At 45.2% G+C, this 22256-nt stretch overlaps 1 protein-coding gene across 2 annotated transcripts; it reads right to left on the reverse strand.

The window, feature by feature from the left end:
* Positions 1–478: 478 nt before the first annotated feature.
* KLHL42 (kelch like family member 42) lies at positions 479–21467 on the reverse strand. 2 transcript variants are annotated; one of them, XM_081127644.1, is made up of 3 exons: positions 20485–21467; positions 10376–10569; positions 479–5647 (listed from the first exon to the last, which is right to left on the reverse strand). In XM_081127644.1, the coding sequence occupies exons 1-3, from the start codon at positions 21354–21356 to the stop codon at positions 5196–5198; spliced, it is 1518 nt and encodes a 505-aa protein (XP_080983770.1). In that variant the 5' UTR covers positions 21357–21467; the 3' UTR covers positions 479–5195. The 2 variants fall into 2 exon arrangements, with proteins under 2 accessions (XP_080983770.1, XP_080983771.1); XM_081127645.1 differs by lacking the exon at positions 10376–10569 and having other exon boundaries at positions 20485–20560.
* Between the last annotated feature and the right edge of the window lie 789 nt (positions 21468–22256).

Here is a 22256-nt window from a genome sequence, read left to right on the forward strand (position 1 = left end):
CACATGTGGGGCACTCAGAGGATGAAAGGGAATGGACATCCATGGGGTGTCGTCTAGCATCTGAACCCCATTTTGTGACACTGCCCCCCAGTGCCCTCCCAGCCAGTCAGTCACAACTGACGCAACAGAGATGCAAGAAGCAGTGGTTTCAGTTTTCCTGGAATGAAGGGTGCTGAAAAGGAAAGTGGGGAAAGTTAGAAAACAGAGGGAGGAACAGATCACAGCGGGCCATAATTGGGAAGCTGTGGGATGTAAACTTCATTCTTTTATTCGAATTACAAGGAGTCAGAGGTCCTCCTCGCAGATCCCTTTGGCAACGCCAACAGCTCTCAGTGTATACGGCCGCACCTGCTCTTCCTGCCACCACGGGCGCCACCTGCCCCGGGCAGGGCCCGTCTCCTGCTGCACCCGTGTCCTCCCAGCTGGGGCAGAGCCCAGGGTGCGCAGCTGGTACACACTACCTACCAGACAACAAAAGCCGCTTTAGAACTACTTTATTTGAAGAGGTTTCCTTCTAGAGTTCTAAACACAAAACGAACGCTGTTTGGGCAAGTGCTTCATAGGCATCATCGCATTTAAATGAACCATATGATAATGTTTACATTTGAAGCCACACATTTCAGACTCAATACAATCTTGATAACAAAGTATCAGTCATAACAGAACTATTCATTCTACAGATTATCATTTCCCCCAAAATGTCCACTAGATATGAAAACACTGCAGAGACATCTAAGGAGCCCCTATTTAGTTTTGGGGTTTTTTTAGAAAAACGACACAACAATGCAGATTACATTTTCCTTTTCTTTACTAGTAACAAACTATGACGTCCATTTGAGAAAGCACCAGCCAACCCTACCAAAGTAATTACAGTACACGTTTGCTCCTCAGAATTGACAATCTTCTACCTTTCATCTGTCTCCTGGAGGAATAAATGGAAATGGTTACGTCAAGTGCAGAAGTCAGCCTGTGTCAACCGGTGTGCATTTTATATTGTTTCTGAAGTTAACACAAGAAAAGAAAAACACTCTTATGTGACTGAAACATAAGGATGGAAAATACCCTTACAGTTAGCACAAAGACAAAATCAACTGACTTTTCGTCAGAACTAGTGTCTTAATGATAACTCCTCTAATACTTTTTACAGAAGTGTTTTAAAGGCATAGGTATAAATACACATGCACACAGCTCGTCTCTCTCTCAGTACTTACTTCCCTGGCTTTGCTCCTCCTAGAGGGCTCAAGCTGCTGAGCCCTCGGCTCCATAGGCTGTGGTGCCTAGTAGGTACTTTTAAATAAAGAAGAATCACGTAATTTTTTTTTTTTTAATGAAGTACAGAGAAGGCTATGGATAGTAGTGAGAAAACAAAGCATACCATAAAAAACAAAAACGTGATGTTCGACTTTACAGAAAAGCTGGTTCATGACTATTAGTAAATCGTTAATGGACAGATTGGACCAGGACTGAAGAGGGGGCCAAGCCAGAGGGCCCCATGTTCCTGACAGAAGTGGGCATATTTGAAGGACACTCTAGTTATGATTAGAGTGAACATCTGCACAAGGTGGTAAGCTCTTCAAGGTCAGGGATGGTGGCTTATTTCTATCAGTATCCTGTTATTAGCATTGTCTCGCACATGATGGACATGCGGTAAACATTTCTGGGAACTGGGGCCCTGGGCTAAATTGCCTCACTGCTTTCAAAGCCAATTTGGGTAGTATCTACTCACCTAACTCATTCACTCGTCTAAAGCAGGGATGACAGGCTTCATCTCTCTCTGATGGACTGGCAGTGGATGTGTTGAGGACATGGATTCTGCGGCCAATTCCTGGCACAGAGGAAAGGAGTGTCGCTCACTCGTAATGCCACCCTGAAAGAATGACGGCATAGATGTTCTATACGCCCTGCCCCTGGCTAGGAGGAAGGCATGCAGCACTCATCCATATTACCTTTCTGTCACTATGCTGTTTCTCAAGTGCTCTGCTTTAAGCCACTGCTCACTAAAATACTGGTTGATCGGGAAGGCCAAGGCCTTTCCACTCCATCTACCTATGCTGCCGAACAGGTAGAGTTATGACTTTTCCTGGAAATCTGAAAACATGGCATCTGTAATGCTCAATAAGTATAATTGTTTACTGGAAGAGGGTGAGCACTTACTCAATTACTCCCTTTGTAGAGAAAGAGCTTTATCTGTCTCAGTATGACTTTAATTGGTATCTAAGGCATTTGGAATTACTTCAGATTTTGGTTCCCAAAAAATGGCAAAGTTAAACTCTCTTTGGTATTCAGGCTTAATCTTAAACTATGTGTTTCTTACTAGTATCCATAACCTTCTCAGTACTTCAATGTTATGACTTAACCAACACTGCTGAAATAATCAACTCTTACACATTCATCAGAAACTTTCAAAGAACACTAAAGGGAGAGGCCTCTGAAACTAAAGGTGTTGAAAAGAGAGCCAGGCAGAATGACAGAAAGGACCAATAACCCCCTCTAGCAACCCACACTCAGGACTCACTCTCTGCCCTTCAGGCCATTCTCAGTAAACGGGGTGCTTCTGGCAGGGTGGCCACCACTGGGGGTTCTCCCAGTCACTCTCCTCTCCACAATGGGAGGTTTGCACCCCAAAGAAGCATCTCAGAAAAGATAATGCATTTAGAGAAAGGAAGAAAACAGAGGAATAGTGTCAAAGAGCAAAATCCTGGGGGATGAGGGAAGATTTTCAAAGCAACTTTGCTTTTAACATAGGTAGAGTCTTCCCTATAACACTGGCACCAACAAGGGAACAGAGCTAAACTCAAATGACCCTCAAAATGTCAGCACAGCTCATGGGCACAGCAGGAAGGCAGATGTCCCAAGTCCACTGATCTATTCCTACTGCACCTTCCACCTTGCCCAGCACTGCTGGCAGCCAGAGTAACAGAGCCTTATCAGACGTCTGTGTGTCTTAGAGAGAGGTATAACACGCCAGCCTACACACACACGCACGCAGAGATATATGCACATATACACACACATCAAACCTGGTTTCTCAAAAGAGCTTTGTGGATCAGAGTATGCCTTCACTTGGGCCACGAATCTAACTGTTGGCATTAGGAAAACGGACCCAAAGAACGCAATCAGGAAGAGAACCAGTTGGCAGGACTACTATTGCATTTTATGTGGTGTGGTTATTTACAAGCCAATCTCCAACTGCTTGTCCAGAACTAATTCAAATGGCTAGAATCTTCTGAATATATAATGTTGAGCCTTTAAAAGTTAGCTCTGTAGCAACCAAAGTTAACACTATCTAAAATAAATAAGATTTTTAAATACATGTAATGAAATTATTTATCACTAGAAATTCAATTCTATAGTGAATATAAATTAATATAAACCTATTATTAAAGTATCATTCCCAGGAAAATTTCAGCTCAGAGTTGTTTTTGTTTGTTTGTTTTTAAAGGCTAAGTATTTGAAAATAAATGGATATGGCTTAGAAACCCTTAAACTAGTGTTCTAAGTAGAATACTGATAGGATTAATTGGTGACAAGATACAAAGATCTGTCTCCACGTCCACAATAAAGGTTTACCTCATTTTACCAAGTAATGTTCCTGAAAAGTGTGCAAATAACATTTTTAAAACCAGACCCTCATTTTAAATATCTAGGAGGCCATGATTGTAGAGACCCTGTAGTGACTCCCGATAGACCGAGGAACTCTGTTGAAGCCATCAGCTCCTCTAAACCACATCTGCACGGTGAACGCACACTGGAGGCACTCGGTAAGCGTCTGCTGACGCATGAACTTGTGACAGTGTTTTTCTAGGGGACTTTCTTAAAGTGAGGCACACTGACTGTAACTGGAATGTTAAAAGGATGGAATCTAGTGCACAGGTGAACAAAATCCATTACAAAAGATCAGAGAATTTCAGAGAGTGTTTTCCAATCAAAACAAAATTTCCATAAGTATGTGTGTATGTTTTTAAAGAAATGCTGATCTATGATGGGCAGAAGCTTTTATCCTGTTAACTGACTTACTGAAAACAAACACCTGCTTGAGCTGGGTTCCAACTGGATTTAACCACCAAGGCAAGAAGAGCTCCTTGCCTAACTTCAGAACTAGCACCAGAGGCCATTCCACTTCTATCAGAGCTTCCTCCCCTCTCTCCAGGGCAAACAGTTCACAGCTACCCTTACCTTACCCCACACAAGCAAAGAATGAATTAAAAGGCTAACATTAAATTAGAAAGATGAGTGATCTAAATATAATAAGGTTATTTTTTCAATCTTAAGAAAATAATAACTAAGTCAAACGCATTCCATAAAAGTAACTCTTAAAGGCAATTGTTTTTCTTATTTGGTATTTCCCTTCCATCCCAACTGAATTTAAATTTAAGACTCAGTTTAAAATATATATATCTATTCTTTTAAACAATATATCCTCTAGTAAACAAAAAGCAATGCAACTTATCTGTCCACATGTATCTGCAATCTGCCACAGAAATGAAATAAGTGTCTATATTTGCCTATTTACTCAGCATTCATAATTGCAAAAAAAGCCTGGAAAAACAGCTGAGAATGTTCATATGCAGGTTTTGGGGAGGACTGGATGCTTGCGAGGCTTCACTGTAGGGTTCCATCACTGTCCACGTCCTGCAAGGTAACGTACAAACAAAATATCTGAACACAGAACCCTATTTTACACACACTGGAAGTATATGTGGGTATAATTAGGGGAGAGGTGGGGAGAATACGTGTTAATATAAATGTTTGTGAAGTAAATTAATGACAAAAAAAACCCTTTCACTTAAGGTATTAACAATATTTCAAGTGACCTGAATAAAACAGATCTTAAAATCATCTTTACCATTCACACCAATTATTGACTTTGGCCCTTTACTAAGCAGACATGATGAAGCTCCTTTTCAATGATCAGTTTTAGTCACTGGCCCAAGGGTATGTATCCTATCTGGAGGAAAACAGTATCATGGATTTGCTCCCATCATTTAAAAACCAATAATTGAAAAAACAATAAAGTTGGTCTCTTTTCTCCACAAGTTTTCAAGTAATTAGTTCAAGTAAGCTTATTTACAGCTGTGTATATGTGACCTACTTCGAACCCACATTTCCCCTGTAGAAGTCAGTCTCCCTGGAAATGGGACACTACACTTTTTCTGTCTTGAACCAGGTTTCTTTGAAATACGAAGTCAATTCAGTCATTTTTCTATTTTATTGGGCAGATAAAGAGAGGAAACGAGCAAGTTATGTCCAAAGGCTGGAAAACGCCTAAATGCTTCCCAACTATCTGCAAAGATGTTGTACTTGAGGAAAACGCGGTGCTCCAAGCTGGTGGACAGGGTCACGTCTCTGCTCATGATGTAGATGCCATCGTTATGAAGCGCGCAAGTCAAGTTAAGGCCCGATTTGGACGTGTTCTCCTTGAGGTAGAGCCACTGCCGGGTGACAGTGTTGTAGGACTGCACTGTGAGCATGTCCTCACTCTGGCTGCTCCTCCGGTTGGGCCCCAGTTCGTGGAGACACCCCCCCACGATATAGATGGTCTCCTCGACCGACACCATCTGCTGCTTGCGAATGTGAACGTCACATGTTTCAAAGAGGGTCCAGATGTCGGACGAGGGGCAGTACTGCAAAATGTTCATGTTCCGGTCTGAAACGAGAACAGGAGCCAAGTGATGACACGGCCACAAGTAACACCACCGACTACCTAGGCTGTGTGCAACCGTCTGCCTCCACCTGAATAACCTTGTACACGGAGGCAAAACATTTCAGAAAAGCCGAGAATGGGAACACAGTTTTGTAAATGGCTGGGAGGAGATCCTTCTAGAATCGTCCTCCCTCACGTCGCATTCACGAACATCCCCTCCCTGGGAGGCCCTCAGAATCAGCACCCTTACACCTTTTACAACCACCAGGCCAATCAATATAAAAGAACCAGAGCCTCAGAAATCTCATCAATACCTACAGACTACTGACTACTTAGTACAGATGCCAGGCTGAGCCCCAAGGGGATCTATTCTTAACATCAGATTCTACAAAATCAGACAAGCGAGCCCAGCAGGATTGTCCGGGGCTGTCAAAAGGAAAGGACACAAAAAGTCAGGAGAAATGCAAGAAATGTAAGAGAAATGCAAGTCTCACCTCTGCCTTCAAGCCACAGAATCATTGCAATTCTATTTCCCAATTATAACACCAGACACACACTAACTAAGGCCCTTCCCTCTCCCTGGCCCGTTTCACAGGGGACTGTCATTGTGTAGATAAAATCAGAGAGTAAAGACTACTTGCTCTGACGTTATTTTAAGGGAAAACACTGCCTCATCTCTTTTTGAAAAACTGCTTGTGAAATTTTAAATATCTAGCTTCACCCTGCAGGAGTGGCTAAGATGGCTGAGCACCATCCTTGCATGGAAAACTTGCTGGTTGGATTCCCAGTCAGGGCACATACCTGGGTTGCAGGTCTGATCCCCAGTTGGGGAGCCTACGGAAGGCAATCAACCAATGTTTTTTTCTCACATCGATGTTTCTCTCTCTTTCTCCCTTCTTTTCTCCCCCCTCCCTCTCTCTCTCTCCTTCTCTCTAAGCATGTTCTCAGCTGAGGATTAAAATAATAATATATATCTAGTTTCATTTTTCTTTTATTTCTTTTCCTTTCCTTTCCTTGTCTAGGAAAGAATAAGTACACTATTTTAGCCTCACGGGCAGGAACGGTGAATTATTAGAAAAAATGAACTTTCTGTTGGTTGTTTTTTAAAGAACAGTCCTTCAGTGTAGACAGCCCAGGTCGGGAACTGACTGTCCGCACAACCGAAGTGCGCGGCGTTCTGACGGCTGCAGAAGTGGGAGCGCACTTCCTCCTGCGCCAGAACCACCCGCCACAGACAGCGACAATTAGAGCTCCACCCGCTGTGTCTGGGACCAAGGCCAGTGCCTCCTAAGGGGGCCCAGAGGGAATGGAAAGGAGACCAGCCCTGAGTGTGCATATGCGCCGGCCTGCAGGAATTTCGGAACTGTCACAGCTTTAGGGAACTGTCCTCCTGCTTCCCACTCACACTCATACCTCCCTGTATTTCTTCTTACTGTAGCTATTGTGAGAAAGCTCATTCTAGGAGACAGCTCAAGGGAGTTTGGTTGCTACTCTGTCAAAAAGTGCTCCTCAGTGACCTGGCTTCCCACCGCATGCATAATGGGTTTATTCTAGCGAGGCTTCCGTGTACTTCTCAGTCCCAGGTCTGAAGGTCTTTCCAGGTCTTCTGTCAATGTTTCTTCTCCTCACCCAACAAGGGCTCAGACCATGACGAGGTGGTTTGAGTTGGAGGAATGATCTTTTCGCTTTTGCATTTAGAGTTGATTCTGAAGTTTAACAAATTACCCTTCTTCCCTTTAGTGGTCACTATTACTTTCTAATGAATTTTTTAAAAATTCTAAAGTGCCTGCCAAATTATAATAGTCAAACAGCTATCATAAAAGTCATGAACTATAACTTACTGGATTTTAAAAGTCTCACCTAACTTAAGAAGTCAGCAGGTTAAGAACCCAATTTTAAGTTCTGAATTTTTTTTTTCATAACAATCATGATTTGTTTTAAGTACAAAGAACTATTAGGAAATACTGGGAAGAGACTAACCAGCAGGGGGGGGCAGCTTCAGAGTACAAGCAACTCTCCTGCCCTCTCGTCTTAGAAAACTCGTTTTCAACGCTTACACAAACATCCATCCATCCACATCACCTAACCATCTCTTCACGGGTATTTGGCTTGAGGAACCTGGGACAGGAATCACAGTGGGTGGCCCAAGTGAAAAAGGTACGTTAGTAGTGGCTTTCGAAACTAGAAAACACACAAGCAAGGGTTTTCCAGGTCAAATCTAAAAAGCATTGACTCAGCCAGGGTCATGGAAAAACTAGGACATCTACTAGCAGAGCACTCTGGGTCACAGTGCTGCCTGCCAGGGCTTCACAGCTCCTACTCAGAAGAGAAGCCAAAAGATCTGTGTGCATATGTCAGCCCCCCGGGTGCATTCTGTGTTACAAAATCCATGGAGGAATCAGAATTCTTAGAAATGCTCACAAGTGAATAGCTATAGTTACTTTCCTAGGAGAAAAGACAGACATAGACACACACACACACACAGGGGTACATATGCACATACGGGAATTCTCTGGAGGCTATAGTTTACTTAAGCACATAAAGTTGACCACTGCAACCTAAACACCAGTGTTGAAGATAAATGAATTGAGTGCTAGGTCTCTTTTTTTTTTTTTTCAATTATTTGTAAGGGAAAAGCTGGTAACTATCTTATATTCACTGGCAAGCCACTAGGGAGGGACACTGGGAATAGCTCCACAAGTGATGAAAACCTGGGTGGGGGAAAAAAAGCTCAGTTTCCCATGCACTGATCCTTGTTACTGCCTCTCCTTAAAGGTGTAGACAAACATACCACTGATAGTGAGTTGAATGGTGGCCCTCAAAAAGATATGTCGAGTGTGGCTCAGTGATAGAGCATTGACCTATGAACCAGAAGGTCATGGTTCAATGCCCGGTCAGGGCACATGCTCGGGGTATGGGCTCGATTCCCAGTACCAGGTGTGCAGGAGGCAGCCGATCAATGACTCTCTCATCATTGATGCTTTTATAGCTCTCTCCCTCTCCCTTTCTCTCTCTGAAATCAACAAAAACATATTTAAAAAAAAAGATTATGTCCACCTCCTAGCCCCCAGAACCTTGGAATGGAGCCTTATTTGGAGAAAGGGTCCTTGCAGATCACCCTGGATTACCCAGGAGGGCTCTGAATCCAATGAGAAGCATGTCCTTTTAAGAGACAGAAGAAAAGACAGGGACAGACATGTGAAGACAGAGGCAGAGATCAGCATTATGCAGCCACTACTAGCCAAGGAACACCAGAGCTGGAAGAGGCAAGAAAGGATTTTCCCCTAGAGCCTTCCGAGGGAGTAAGACCCTGCTGACACCTTGATTTAGGACTTCTGGTCTCCAGAACTATGAGAGAACACACATTTCTGTTGTTTTAGGCTACCAAGTTTGTGGTCATTGGTTAAATCAGCCACAGGAAACTAAAACAGCACCCACCACCCTCCCCACCAAAGCAACTGTTTAGAGGTTCACTCTAAGAAGAATTAATCAAAATATTTTGCTGTCATGAAAAAAAGAAAGTAAATTAGATGTTCATAAAACACCTTACACTCAACTTCTTCCTCTAACATAAATCCCCAAAGCAAGACACATTTGGTTACAGTGAAGGAAATCATGGTCGCCTAGGCTTATATTAGCACGTGGGTTTCTGCCCTTTACAGTTACCTGTGGTTGCATACAGCTTAATGGGACATCAGCATCACTTCTCCAAGCCTGTTATCAGCCAGGGATGGAGAGCTCTGCCCTACCACAGAGGAGTGACAGGTTATCTACATCTCATATAGATATACCACTATGTGTGACAGGCTGTCACACATAGTGGTATATCTGCTACTTCAATGTGGCTAAAAGTCCTAAGAGTCCAGTTATTCCTTTTCTGTAAGTTCTGGACATTATACAATCAGATAGATCAAATGAAGAAATAAATTTCCTTGGCCAGGAGATGACTTGGAAACAACTGCCTTACGTTGCAGGGAGGGGGGAGCAGGGGGGACATCAAAGGAAGGGCGCCTCTTCCCGGGGGTCCACCGTCGCCTTTCCTACCACAGCCAAGCCGCTTTCTGCCAGTAACGAGTGACAGGCTTCCTACTAAGAAGAGCAGTACAAAACCTGCTGGAGAAACTTTCCATCTCCAAATTATTAACTATAAAATGCCCACCAAAAATGTGAAAACCACATATGTATAGTTTCATGAAGAGCACAGCCACCTCCCACGACCGGTGGGAAAAGAATCTTCTCACATCATGCTCTTGCTCTTCCTGTGGTATGTGAGCATCAGCCTAGAGCTGAGTTTCAGAATCCACAGCTTGTATGTTTGTGCCCAAGAAGGGAGAAAAGGAAAACAAAAATGTGCAAGGATGTCTGGCACTGAATTCCACAGTGCTGGATGCGGAGGATTCTGTGTGCGTTGGGGGAAAGGATGGGAACTACCCAGCCAAGTCGTAAGATGACAAGACCATAAGGCTGGCGTTCCAGAGCAGAAATACATATTTTCTTCAGTCTCCCCTACCCCGTTCAATCTGCATGCCCCCACAAAGGCATCAGAGGCCCCTCCTGTCCAAACCACCCGTCATACAAGACTTGCTTCCTCCCAGATGTGTAAATGTACAGTACGTAATGCACAAAATCACACTGATGTTCACTGCAGTGTTCCCTCTGGCACCCTCTGCCCTCCCCCACGCTGCCGAAGCCGACGTATAAGAGGACCACTTACTCGGCCCCTTCACTTACCTTTGGTCGTGTATCCTCCAATGACATAAATCTTCCCCTTACACTCACATGCAGAGAACTCAGCCAGAGGATTTGGTAAGGGTGCCACAAAATTCCATGCATCCTGCTCAGGATTGTAACACTCGACATTAGAAACCACCTGCCCGCCAATGGCATAGAGTTTTGAATTAACAGCCACGAGTTTGAAGTTAGACCTGAAAGACAGAACAAAGGGCCCACAGAGTCAGTTCTTTCGATCGTTAGGAAATGAAAGGATGGCATGAACTGCCCAAGAGAGTGTGGAATCTGTTGGGCAGCTGAAGAAAATTCGCTCTCTACGCTGGGTACCATTCTGCCTGGGGACAGAGGAACGAACAAATGGCATCTCAAATTTCAGTCTTGTCCCCAAAAGTCCACAAGGATGGTGCATTCTCCAAACTTTAGCAACTGAAGATTAAGCAAGTCAATATAACAAGGAATGATCTCACTTAGCCTTACACCAGAACCAAAGATAATTTGTTTACACTAAATGCAATACCTTCTTTTCAGGAGCAAGACCAAGCGCTAAGGGAGAAAAGCACCCACCCCACTCCCTTGTCTCTCTACTCAGGATATTTTATCTTTCTCCCTACCACATGGGGAGACTCCATCCTAGGTACACACCAGCACTGCTTACACAGACAGGCACCTGCAAAGTGTGCTTCGGAGCCCCTATCGCCACGAGAGCACCCAAGGGGACCACTGTTCTCCCTCCCCATAGGAGGGCACCTTATATGGTGCCTCAAAACATGTAAGGTGGGCAGGTAAGCACTGAACTGATTACAAGTGTATTTTGATCCAGCACTTAGGGTACTTATACACGTTAACTCAACAAACACTTGTATCAACAAGTACAGGGGTACCTCGGTTTTCAAACATCTCCACTGACGAACATTTCCATTTACACACGCTGTAAACCCAGAAGGAAATGCTTCGGTTTTCGATCCTGCCTCAGAAGTCGAACATGCCACGTGGCTTCCACTAAGCGCAAGGTCCTGAGGCCCAGCCATCGGCTGTTGGTCCCTCGGTTTTCGAACATTTCAGAACTCGAACGGTCTTCCGGAACAGATTACATTTGAAAACCGAGGTACCACTGTACTCACCTATCATAACATTAAATTATTTTTTAAGTATGTTTTTATTGATTTCAGAGAGAGGAAGAGAGAGGGAGAGAGAGAAATATCAATGATGAGAGAGAACCATTGATCGGCTGCCTCCTGCAGGCCCCCTACTGGGGATCGAGCCCACAACCCGGGCATGTGCCCTGACAGGAATCAAACCATGACCTTCTGGTTCATAGGCTGAAGCTCAACCATTGAGCCATGCCTGCCAGGCATTAAATTACTTTTAAAAAGAGAAATACACTGGTTTTGAGCCCCAAATTCAGTAACAGAATTAAATGCTGCTCACAGGCTTCAGACACTAGACAAGAGTCTCACGACTTTTGCATTGGTAAGACAGAATTAGTTTCACTGTAGCACACAGGGATTAATGAACTCCTTGAAGGCCAGGAGGGAGAAACATTGAGAAGTGCTGCGCCAGTCTACTGTGAGGTGTATGAGCAGCAGCGTGATGCAACAGAAAGACCTGGGGCACAAATCAGGACACCAGGTTTGAGTCCCAGCTCTGCTGATAACCAGCTACCTAATCCGGGCCCAACCCTTCACTTCTTCATCTCTAGCATGGGGATAATACCCAGCACAGAGTGGTTGAGACCATTAGAGCAAACAGTTGATCAGAAAGTGCTATGCAGAGATAAGATACTAGCACTATAATTTCTCCACTTTCTAGTTATGAAATAAAGAGGCTAGACCAGGTGAATTTTAGAGGCCAAGTCTGACGTCAGCACAATGATTTCTTCAGAAGTGACAATACCCGAAGAAAGAGTGGGGACAGAAGCTACCTATGAACAAGGTATGTAAGAGGGCAGACTCAGCAGCAGCAGTGCACCAGCCGGCCATGCCCGATGTAAGAGGTGTTTAACGAACACCGGTGCGTTAGGATTCAGGACATGTGTGAGTGATAGCCACCTACTAAAAAACTATGATTTTTACAAGTGCTTGAAATGTTTACACTTCAGTAAGCTTTAATTCGGTTTTGTTTTTCAAATCAGAGTGAACAGAGTACTCTTCATCAAGAAGCCCATATTGTCCATTAAATCCAGCCAGCCATTCAATTTTTCATGCCAACAGACCTCACAGAGGTGGCAGTTACTGGGGGGTCCCTGGCTTCTGTCGCTTACCTTTCCTGCTGCCAATGGTCCTTAAAAATCTGACCATGATGCCCTCCCTATGTGTGCAAATTTGGGGAACCAAAGGAAATAAAGCTTGTAAATAAGCACTAAATTTTACCAGCCCACAGTTTGTTTTTGTTCCCCACAGGTACACAGATAGTAAATTTTGTCAGATCAAAACAGTTCTTAGTATTCATCCAGCATCATTTGTCCTGAGCAAACATGTAAGGGGCTTCTTTTTGAGGCTGAATGAATAGGCAGTTAAAAGTAAATTCCATCTCTCCAGACCCCAACATGCTCGAATTCACCTGAAGAGAAGCGAAACATTTTTCAACACTGAATTTGTGTTAAGATGAAATTGCCACCCAAACACAAACCACTTAATAAAAAGTCACACTGCTGAGGACTGTGAGCCCAGGCATGTACAGGGAAATCTCAGCTCCACAGCTTCGTAACCTTGGACAAGTCAACGAGCCTCAGTTTCCCCACCTATGAAGTAGGGATAAAAAGAACCCAATATCACACGTGGTAAGAGTTGAAAAGGGTAACACTGGCAGAAACAGGTCACTTAGAGGGAATGCTTTTCTGCATGTTCTAAGCCTGAGTTTCTCCACTTCAGGAGGTCAGTTTCTCATTTGTCAACTACAACCGTTACTGGTCCTATGATGCACTCTGGGGTTCTGTACAAAGTGCTCTCTCATCCATAAATTCTTTCCATTTACCGCCTCATTTCCAATTTTCTGAAAATAATTCTTCCACTCTTCATTTCCTGAATGGTAAAGGTACGAATTCAAGCTATCAATTATTTTAAAAATTATGATCTCTATAGTGTTTTTTTTTTTTTTTTAAATATATCTTTATTGATTTCAGAGAGAGGAAGGGAGAGGGAGAGAGTTGAAACATCAATGATGAGAGAGTCGTTCACTAATTGGCTGTCCTCTGCACACCTCCGACTGGGAATCAAGCCCGCAACCCAGGCATGTGCCCTGACTGGGAATCGAACCGCGATCTCCTGGATCCTAGGTCGATGCTCAACCGCTGAGCCACGCCCAGCCGGGCTGCAGTGTTTTTCTTAATATTGATCCCTGACATAATACATTCAGGAGGCAAAAAGAATAATTTTTAAAACCAGACAGTTTGCTGAGGCTACATACTTATACTTGACTTACTTAAAGTAAACAGAAAGTGGGAAAAATTAGATGATTTAATTTCTACTTCACTTAGAAGAAATAAAAAGTTCTTTAAATCCTTAAAAGCTAAGTAACATAAATCATGATAAACACCAGTGCACAAAAATCAATGATTAACAACAGCTGTATACTACTGTAGGGAGGCATAGAGGTCTGAGTGGCATAGAGTACTGGCACTGTGACTACACGCCAGTTAATTAAACTCACTGAGCCTCAGTTTCCCCTTTGGGGAAATGGGACCAGTAATAATACCTACCTCACAGAGATGCTGTGAGCATGAAATAGGAATTGACATCTAAAGTAGTGGCCACAATATACTGCCCAGAATAAGAGCTCAAGGAAAGTAAACCATTGCTATGAATTGCTCCATACAAGTTTGTTATCATCACAGTGAAAATTAGAGTGAAATGGCACGATCCTTTCTCAACCACTCAGAAGAGGACTGTACAGTCTGTGGACCATCCCGGTCCTTCTGTCTCCTCTCTCCCCTTCTGCTGACTATGTTCTGCCACTTCCCTATGTATTAACCTCCCCAGGGACCAGGAAGGGGAGAGGAGAGAGGTTAGGAAACACAAGTAGTCATGGTTTCTACCTACTACCTTCTGAGAAAATCCAATACACAAAGCAATTTAAACTGTTGGCCAAAATTAATCTCTTGATGGTTCCATGACTCTAGAAATGTTCAAAATACTAAATTGGTTCTGAGGGCAGGGGACAGCCAAGTCTGACGGTTCTCATGCCATCTCTGCCAGGAGACTGTTCAGTTTCTCTCCCAACCTTGTTGTTTTCACGCAAAGAACAGGAAGGCACGCCCAACTCCAATGTCAGAGTAAAAGTGCCTGGCAATGGAAGGGACTAGAGGCAACTTTAGAAATAGAGAAATTAATGAACTGATTGTGGCCACAACGGCCAGTTTCTGCAAGTTATTGCTAATTAAAGTGAGGAGGGAATGCAAGCAATTTTGTGGGCACACAAGCTTTGACATGTGAAAAGCTATGTCCCAACAACTCCTGAGATCAAATCCACATTCAGACCACCGGGCAGTGCTGCACACCTGGACTCAAAGCATCCTCTCAGAGAGTGACAGGTAGTCACTGTCATTTTCAAGTGTATGGGCACAGCACTAATCATTTATTTTTTTATCTGCTCCCGGTCATATAGCACCATGTTCTCCATGGTGCAAAGCGCTTTATAAAATCTCCTAATCCTAGGGTCCTTGCCTGTCTCTGGTTAATTAAGATTCTGGGATCATGGCACTGTTCAGTGCCTGGGCAAAGCGGGCTGCTCTGCATTTGACCCCTTTGTCAAAGTAAAATAATACAGATACATCCCTAAAAAAGTGAATCAAAGTGGATGTGAAATGCTGTGTAAAACCCACTATTTTTACTCAAGGTTCTAAGTTCCCGGCAGTGTTTCGGGAACCTGTGTTAGACACATTAGCCAAAAACACCTAGGTTTCATCTGTACTTGTCTCATCATGGAAACTCAATTATAAATTCCTGCCAGCAGGAACCATGTCCTCCTGGTTGTTCATCCAATGACGACAAGAAAAATGCTGGAGATGAGGCTGTGAAGCGGAGGCACACGTGATAAAATTCTGAGAAGCAGCACAGTACCATAAAATACCTGTGCTCCATTTCATAGAAGAAAGTAATTTTCAAAAGGAAAATTAAAAAATCTGCATGAAGTTGGTCACTGTCAGCCATAACTTGTAAGTAATCTAAATAGTTATACATATTCAATAGATATTTACATTTTTGTTACTATACTTAGTACACACTTTGAGCAATCTACTTAACTTTCTGCGCCTCAGTTTCTGCCTCTTTAAAATGGGAACCTGCCTAAGATAGCCCTTGTGAAGAATAAGTGAGATAATATATGTAAAGTCATAGGAATAGTAACTAGCACAGACTAAATGTTCAATTATTTTCAGCTATTCTTTATATATATATATATGTGTGTGTGTGTGTGTGTGTGTGTGTGTGTGTGTGTGTGTAATCTTTATTGATTTCAGAGAGAAGAGGAAGAGGGTGAGAGAGAGAGAGAAACATCAATGATGAGAGAGTCATCATTGATCGGTTGCCTCCTGCACACCCCCCCACGGGGGATGAGCCCACAACCTGGGCATGTGCCCTGGCTGGGAATCAAACTGCAATCTCCTGGATCCTAGGTAGATGCTCAACCACTGAGCCACACCAGCCAGGCAAACTTTTCTTTCTTTTTTTTTATTGCTCACGGGAGGATATTTTTTCCATTGCTTTTCAGAGAGGGTAGAAGGGAGAGAGAGACAAAGATGCAAGGGAGAGAGAGGCATCGATTGGTTGCCTCTCGGACGTACCCTGACCAGGGATGGAGATCAAGGTTGCAACCAAGGTCCCTCCCTTTGGCCAGAATCAAACCAAGGACCCTTCAGTCTGAGGGCCAACACTCTAACCACTGAGTCAAAACAACTAGGACATTTTCAGCTATTTTAAGTAACTACAGTGATTGTTATAAGATTAAACTGTTCACTATAATGCTACATTTTAAAAGAATATAAAATTAGACATTGGCTTCTATTACAGTAACATAAACCTATGCCACAATTCAACAAACCATGCATTGCACGCATTTATGATGTTTCTGGACACCATCTTAGCAGTAGGAATACATAAGCACTGAATAAGTAATTGGACTCAATTGGAAGGGAGAGAGACAAACAAACAAAAAATTTCAATTCACAGTGGGAGCGTGCTAGAACACAGAGTTTGAACCCAACCAAGGGTTTAGGAAGGGACTCCTGGTTGAGAGTATGTCAGATCTGAATCAAAGGACAAGGGAGATAAAGAATGGTACAGTCCAGCAGGCGTGGCTCAGCAGTTGAGCATCGACCTATGATCCACGAGATCTTGGTTCAACTCCGGGTCAGGGCACATGCCCAGGTTGCAGGCTCGATCCCCAGTCAGGGGCGTGCGGGAGGCAGCTGATCAATGACTCTCTCATCATTGATGGTTCTATCTCTCTCTCCCTTTCCCCTCCTCTCTCTGAAATCAATATATATATATATATATATATATATATATATATATATATATACACACACACACACACACACACACATATATATTTATAAAAAGAATGGTACAAACTCCAATATGGCATCAATAACCAATTAGAAAATATAATTTAAAAAGTATCTTTGTAGGAAAAATAACTACAAAATACCTAAGACAGATCCTAACAAAAAATACACAGATGCTACAAAGATAGGGAAAGAAACCTTTCCTGAAGGACCAAAAGACCTAAATAAATACCTGGAAAAACAAACCACTTTTCAAGCTGTAAAGTATTATAAAACTGTGACTCCTCTTCCAAATTAATCTATCAATACTATGTAATCCTAACCAAAATTCCAACCAGACTTGACAAGCTGATTCTAAAGCCCACTTGAAGGAGATGTGCAAAAAATAGCCAACAGAATTAAAATAAACAAAACAGAACAAAAGGGTCTTTGTTCCACCAGACAATAAATAAAATACAGGGTGGACAAAAGTAGGTTTACAGTTGTTCGTATGGAAAAAGATACGCAGGTTATGATTATTACAACAGCTTTATTAACTCAAAAGAATGCCACTCACAACTGTAAACCTACTTTTGCCCACATCATAGATTACCAAGCTACCATAATTTAAAAATGTGTCATTAGTGCAAGAACAGCCAATCTGCCCATTTGAAAACAAGGACATTAGAACATGAAAACTGGTTTTGCAAATCACAGCGAGAAGGACTGAGGCTCCTGGGACATTTAGAAACACTATAACCCCACACTATACCTAAAATGAAAATAAATCGCAAACAGATTCAGATCTAAAGGTAAAATTATAAAATAGTCATGAGGTAGATGAGTATTTATATATTCTTAGCTTGTAGAATCCTTTCCTATGGGAGACAGAAAGCTCAAAGAACACATAACAAATTTGACTACAAAAAAATTTTTAAATATCTTTATATAAGAACACACTAGCCCGGGCTGGTATGGCTCAGTTGGTTGGGCATCGTCTGTGCACCACAGGGTTGCCAATTCAATTCCAGGTCGGGGCACATGCCCAGGTTGCAGGCTCGATCCCCGGTAGGGGGCATGCAGGAGGTAGCTGATCGATGTTATGCTCTCACACTGGTGTTTCTGTCTCCTTCTCCCTTCCTCTCTCTCTAAAAATCAATTTTTAAAAATCTTTCAAAAACAAAATAATAATAGACTATAAACCTGAGGTCCAAAACTGGAGCCTGCACTTTGTTGGGTCTGCAAAGTTTTTCTCATTTTTGTTGATTTGTTTTTTAAATGGAGTAAGCTGCCAACACTTAAAAAAACAGGATATCTAGATGTCTGGCAACACCATTTCTCACTTCTACTTGGCAATACAGTAACCAGCTGTGGCTGAGGGGCAGAGCCCTCTTGTGGTGGGGCAGTAGCTCTCTGGTTCATCGCAACTCCCACCCTCTACGCACTGACTTTATGTCCCTAGTCACTTAAGGAATTTTTGAAGCTTATGATAAAATAAAGGCGGGGAAAACATGCAACATTACCTAAAAGACAAGAGAGTAGTATCTATATACATGAATATAACTTATAAAATCAATATGAAAAAGATAAACAATTTTTTTTTTTTTAATTGGCAAAGGCCAGTTACAAAAGTATACAAGTGGCTGAAATCATATGAAAAGAATAATCTCTCAATCGGAGATATTCACACCAGTCACCTATCCAGAGTTTCCAGGAATTTGCCATATAGTACTAACTCACATATGCCTAGATGTTCAATATAGCATTGTTTATAATGGCAAAAGGAAGCGATCTAAATGCTCATGAATAAGGGAAGAGTTAATTACATTATGGCACATCCATGGGCTAGAATACTACATAGCCATTAACAAGAGTGAGGTGTATCTATGTTTGTTGATATTGAAAAAACTGTCAAACACAGTAATGTTAAGTGGAAACACCAAGTACTATAATAATCAGCATAACTTGAGTAAAAAATATACATGTATAAATTATATATATACCCCCATATGTACATTATACATATATTCGGTTTTCCATTAACCACTATCAACATATTTATATTTATATGAATATACATTTATATTTTATAAATATGAATATGTATTTAAATATATGTCTATAGATAGACATTTTTACTCTATAATAGTTTTCTTGTGTCATCTGCAACTTTTCTAAGCATGTATTCAGGCATCACTCGAATACTTTTTTTTATCCAAAGAGGACAGAAAGGGTATTTTGAGAGAGAGGGGAGGAAAAAAGACTACCAAGGATTTGTCAAGAAGGAAAAGAATTTATGAGGTATTGTAAGCGAGTTGTGAAGCTAGGGGAGGTGTGCTAAGCACCAGTTGATACAGCTGGAGACATGTGTGTAGAGGTAACAGATATCCTCCTGGGCTTTCCATCCCTAATCTGAGCACCACTCATAACCACTGAATGTTTCTTTGTTGCTTCAAGTAAGGCTCCTAGAATTTCTTTTAAAATAACACTCCTGACATCAAATTTTAAATGATATCATCTCAATGGTATAAATGCACTAAAAAAGGGATGGAAGAAAATATGCTAACATGTAGATGGCTATGGCCTGGGGTGCCCCTCAAGTGAAGTAAACACGTGTAATTGTTCCCCATTCTTGCTAAGACTCTTTGACAGGTGGCAAGTCCCCTGACTCCTTGCTTCCTACTTCAGGGCAGGGAGCATGATGGGGCTGAAGATGGATACAGGTGACCCAGGAGAAAGGGCATTCTTGTCCTTTCTTGGCTTACATTGATTCTTGTCCCACTTCTGAGTGGCTCTGGGCCACCTTGGGCCCTACCATCTTTATTTCCTACCCCGTGTTCCTGTATCTGCTTTGCTCTTGTTTTCCTGTTCCTTTCCTGACTCCTTTCTCTCCCCGCCCCCCAATCTCCTCCTTTTCTCTTCCTTTCTGCAAGTCACTCAAGTTCATATTGGGAGGGTTTTGCAGGATGGGAAGGGAGAAGGTCGGGGTGGGTAGAAATATTCCAATAGTGTAGGTGACCACTTCCCGGCTCAAGCTCTGGGTCAATAATGATGACTATCTGGGAGGAAGTGAGATGCAAGAGGGCAAAAAATAAGAAAGACAACCCTACACACTCAATATTAATACAGCCCTAAAGATTATCTCCTGATCAGAGATGGGTGCTCCAGTGTGGAAGGCTTCAAAGTCATTAACAACAACAACAACAAATTCCCCAACGTCAGTGTTACAGGTTACAGCCCAACGTGTCATTATCAGGATCAGAGCCTAAAAAATAAAAAAAAAGGTAAAAATAAAAGCGAAATTAAAGAACAGTTTTAAGCATCTCATGAAACCACAATATGTTTTTGTTTTGTTTTTTCCCCCACTGGGATAAAGGCAAAGAAAGCAGTTCGCCTAAAGACACAGTATCTGCAAGGAAACGACTCAGCTAGTGGGCTGCACTGGGGCCTCGCCTTCCTTGAAAGTTCTTAGTTAAGGTGGAACTCTGCCAGCGCCAAGGCCAACGACAGTCAGGAAGATGCCAGTCCCACCTCAGCACAGCCTGGGCGACTGCTCAGTGGATACTGGGGATGAACCAGTGAACGAGTGAACGAACGAGAAGGCAGGAGAGCTCTGCGGGGCGCTTACCTCTTCTGGTTCATGGAGGCCACCTGGAGCCACTCGTTGGTGCTGGGGTTGTAGGAATGCGCAGCGGAGATCTCCTGGCTCGTGATCCTGTACCCGCCCACGATGAAGAGGTAGTTGTCCAGGATGGCCGACCCGTAGCCCCTGACGTTCACCAGGTCGGGAGGAAGGTTGTTGGCCAGCGGGAACCAACGCTCAGTCATCTCCTCATACCTGAGCATGGACGGAGGCTCCCCCTGGTAGGGGTGAGGGGCCAAGGGCCCCCCCAGGAAATCCCCCAGGGCCACGAGGACGGGGGTCCCAGTCATCCGGGCCTCCCTCAGCCTCTGCTTCAGGCTGACATCCCCCGGGGCTGGAGCAGGAGACCCCAGGAGGTGGAACTGGGGCTGGCACAGCACCTCGTGGAAGTGGACGACCATGAAGCGCAGGCAGGCGTCCTGCAGGTCGGGCAGCCCGTACACCTGCGCCAGGCGGTACAGCTCCAGGCAGTTGGTGAGCCGCACCTGGGACAGCAGCAGCCGCAGCAGCGACGTGACCTGCAGGAAGGAGGCCGCCTCCACCAGCTCGGACAGCAGGCTCGCCTCGTCCGTCTCCTCCTCCTCGGCCGCGCCCCCGCCCTTGTCGCCGCGCGGGCCCAGCAGCCAGCCCTCGCGGGCGCCGCCGGCGTTGATGAAGTCCAGCACCAGGCGCAGGCCCGGGGCGCTGAGGCCGCGCAGCTGCTGCACCTCGGGGCCGCCGGCCTCCGGGCCCAGGGCCTCGCGCATGCCGGAGCGGTAGAGCGCGCGGAAGTAGTCGCTCTGCTCGATGAGCTTCCTCTTGCTCACCGGGTAGCAGCGGTCCTCCAGGCGGATCTGCACCATCTCCTCGGCCGACATGGCTGGGCGGCCGGGGGCGGCGGGGGAGCCCGCCAGCTCTGCGCGCTCGCCGCCCCGCCCGCCCCGCGCGCGGGTTCCGGGTCGGGCGCGCCGGGGACGGCGCCGCGGGAGGAGGCGGCGAGGGGCCGCCCGCGCTCGCCCGGCCTGTCTGGGGCGCGGCGGGGCCCCGAGGCAGCCCCGCCCCCGCGCCCGGGCGCCGGCTCGGCCGCGCCCCCCCGCCCCGAGCGGCGACCCTGCCCTCCGGGCCGCGCTCAACGCCAAAAAAGGGCCGCGGGCGCGCGTCGGGAGGCGGCCGTCCTCGCGCGGGCTGCGCGGGCCGCGTCGGGCGGGAGGGACGCAGCCCCCGCAGCCCCCTCCCACGCCGCGCCCGCACTTCCGCCCGCGGGACCCCGCCGCCCGCCGCGGCCGCGCCCGCCCGGCCTTTCCCGGAGGCTGGGGGCGCGGGCCCGGGCCGCCGCCGCTCTGCCGCCCGCGGGTCTGCGGCGCTGCTCGCGGGGCGGAGGCGAGACGGAGCCCGCCCGCCGCCGCCTCGCTGCTCCACCCGGGCCGGGGAAAGGCTGCAGCCGGCGCGGGGGGGGGGGGGGGGCTGCGGCAAGTCAGCGGTGCGGGGCGTCCCGGACCATCGCCTCTGGGGTCGCCCGTCCGGCCCAGTCCCGCGTCGCGTCCCGCGGGGCCGAGGCTCGCCCACCGTGGGCACGTAGGGGACACCGCCAGCGGAGTCCTGGGGATCGTCACGCGGGAGCCATCTTGCAGAAAGCGCAGCCCGCTGGCGGCAGGCGCTGCGGGCGCGGAGCGCGGGGCGCCCGCGGACGGGCCGGGAGGGAGGCGGAGGCGGCCCGCTCCCCCGTTTATGCTGTTAAAACGCAGACGTACAACCCGAGCTGGATCCAGTGCCTTCTT

Source organism: Miniopterus schreibersii (assembly GCF_964146895.1).
Source record: "Miniopterus schreibersii genome assembly, chromosome: 2".
Classification (NCBI taxonomy): domain Eukaryota; kingdom Metazoa; phylum Chordata; class Mammalia; order Chiroptera; family Miniopteridae; genus Miniopterus; species Miniopterus schreibersii.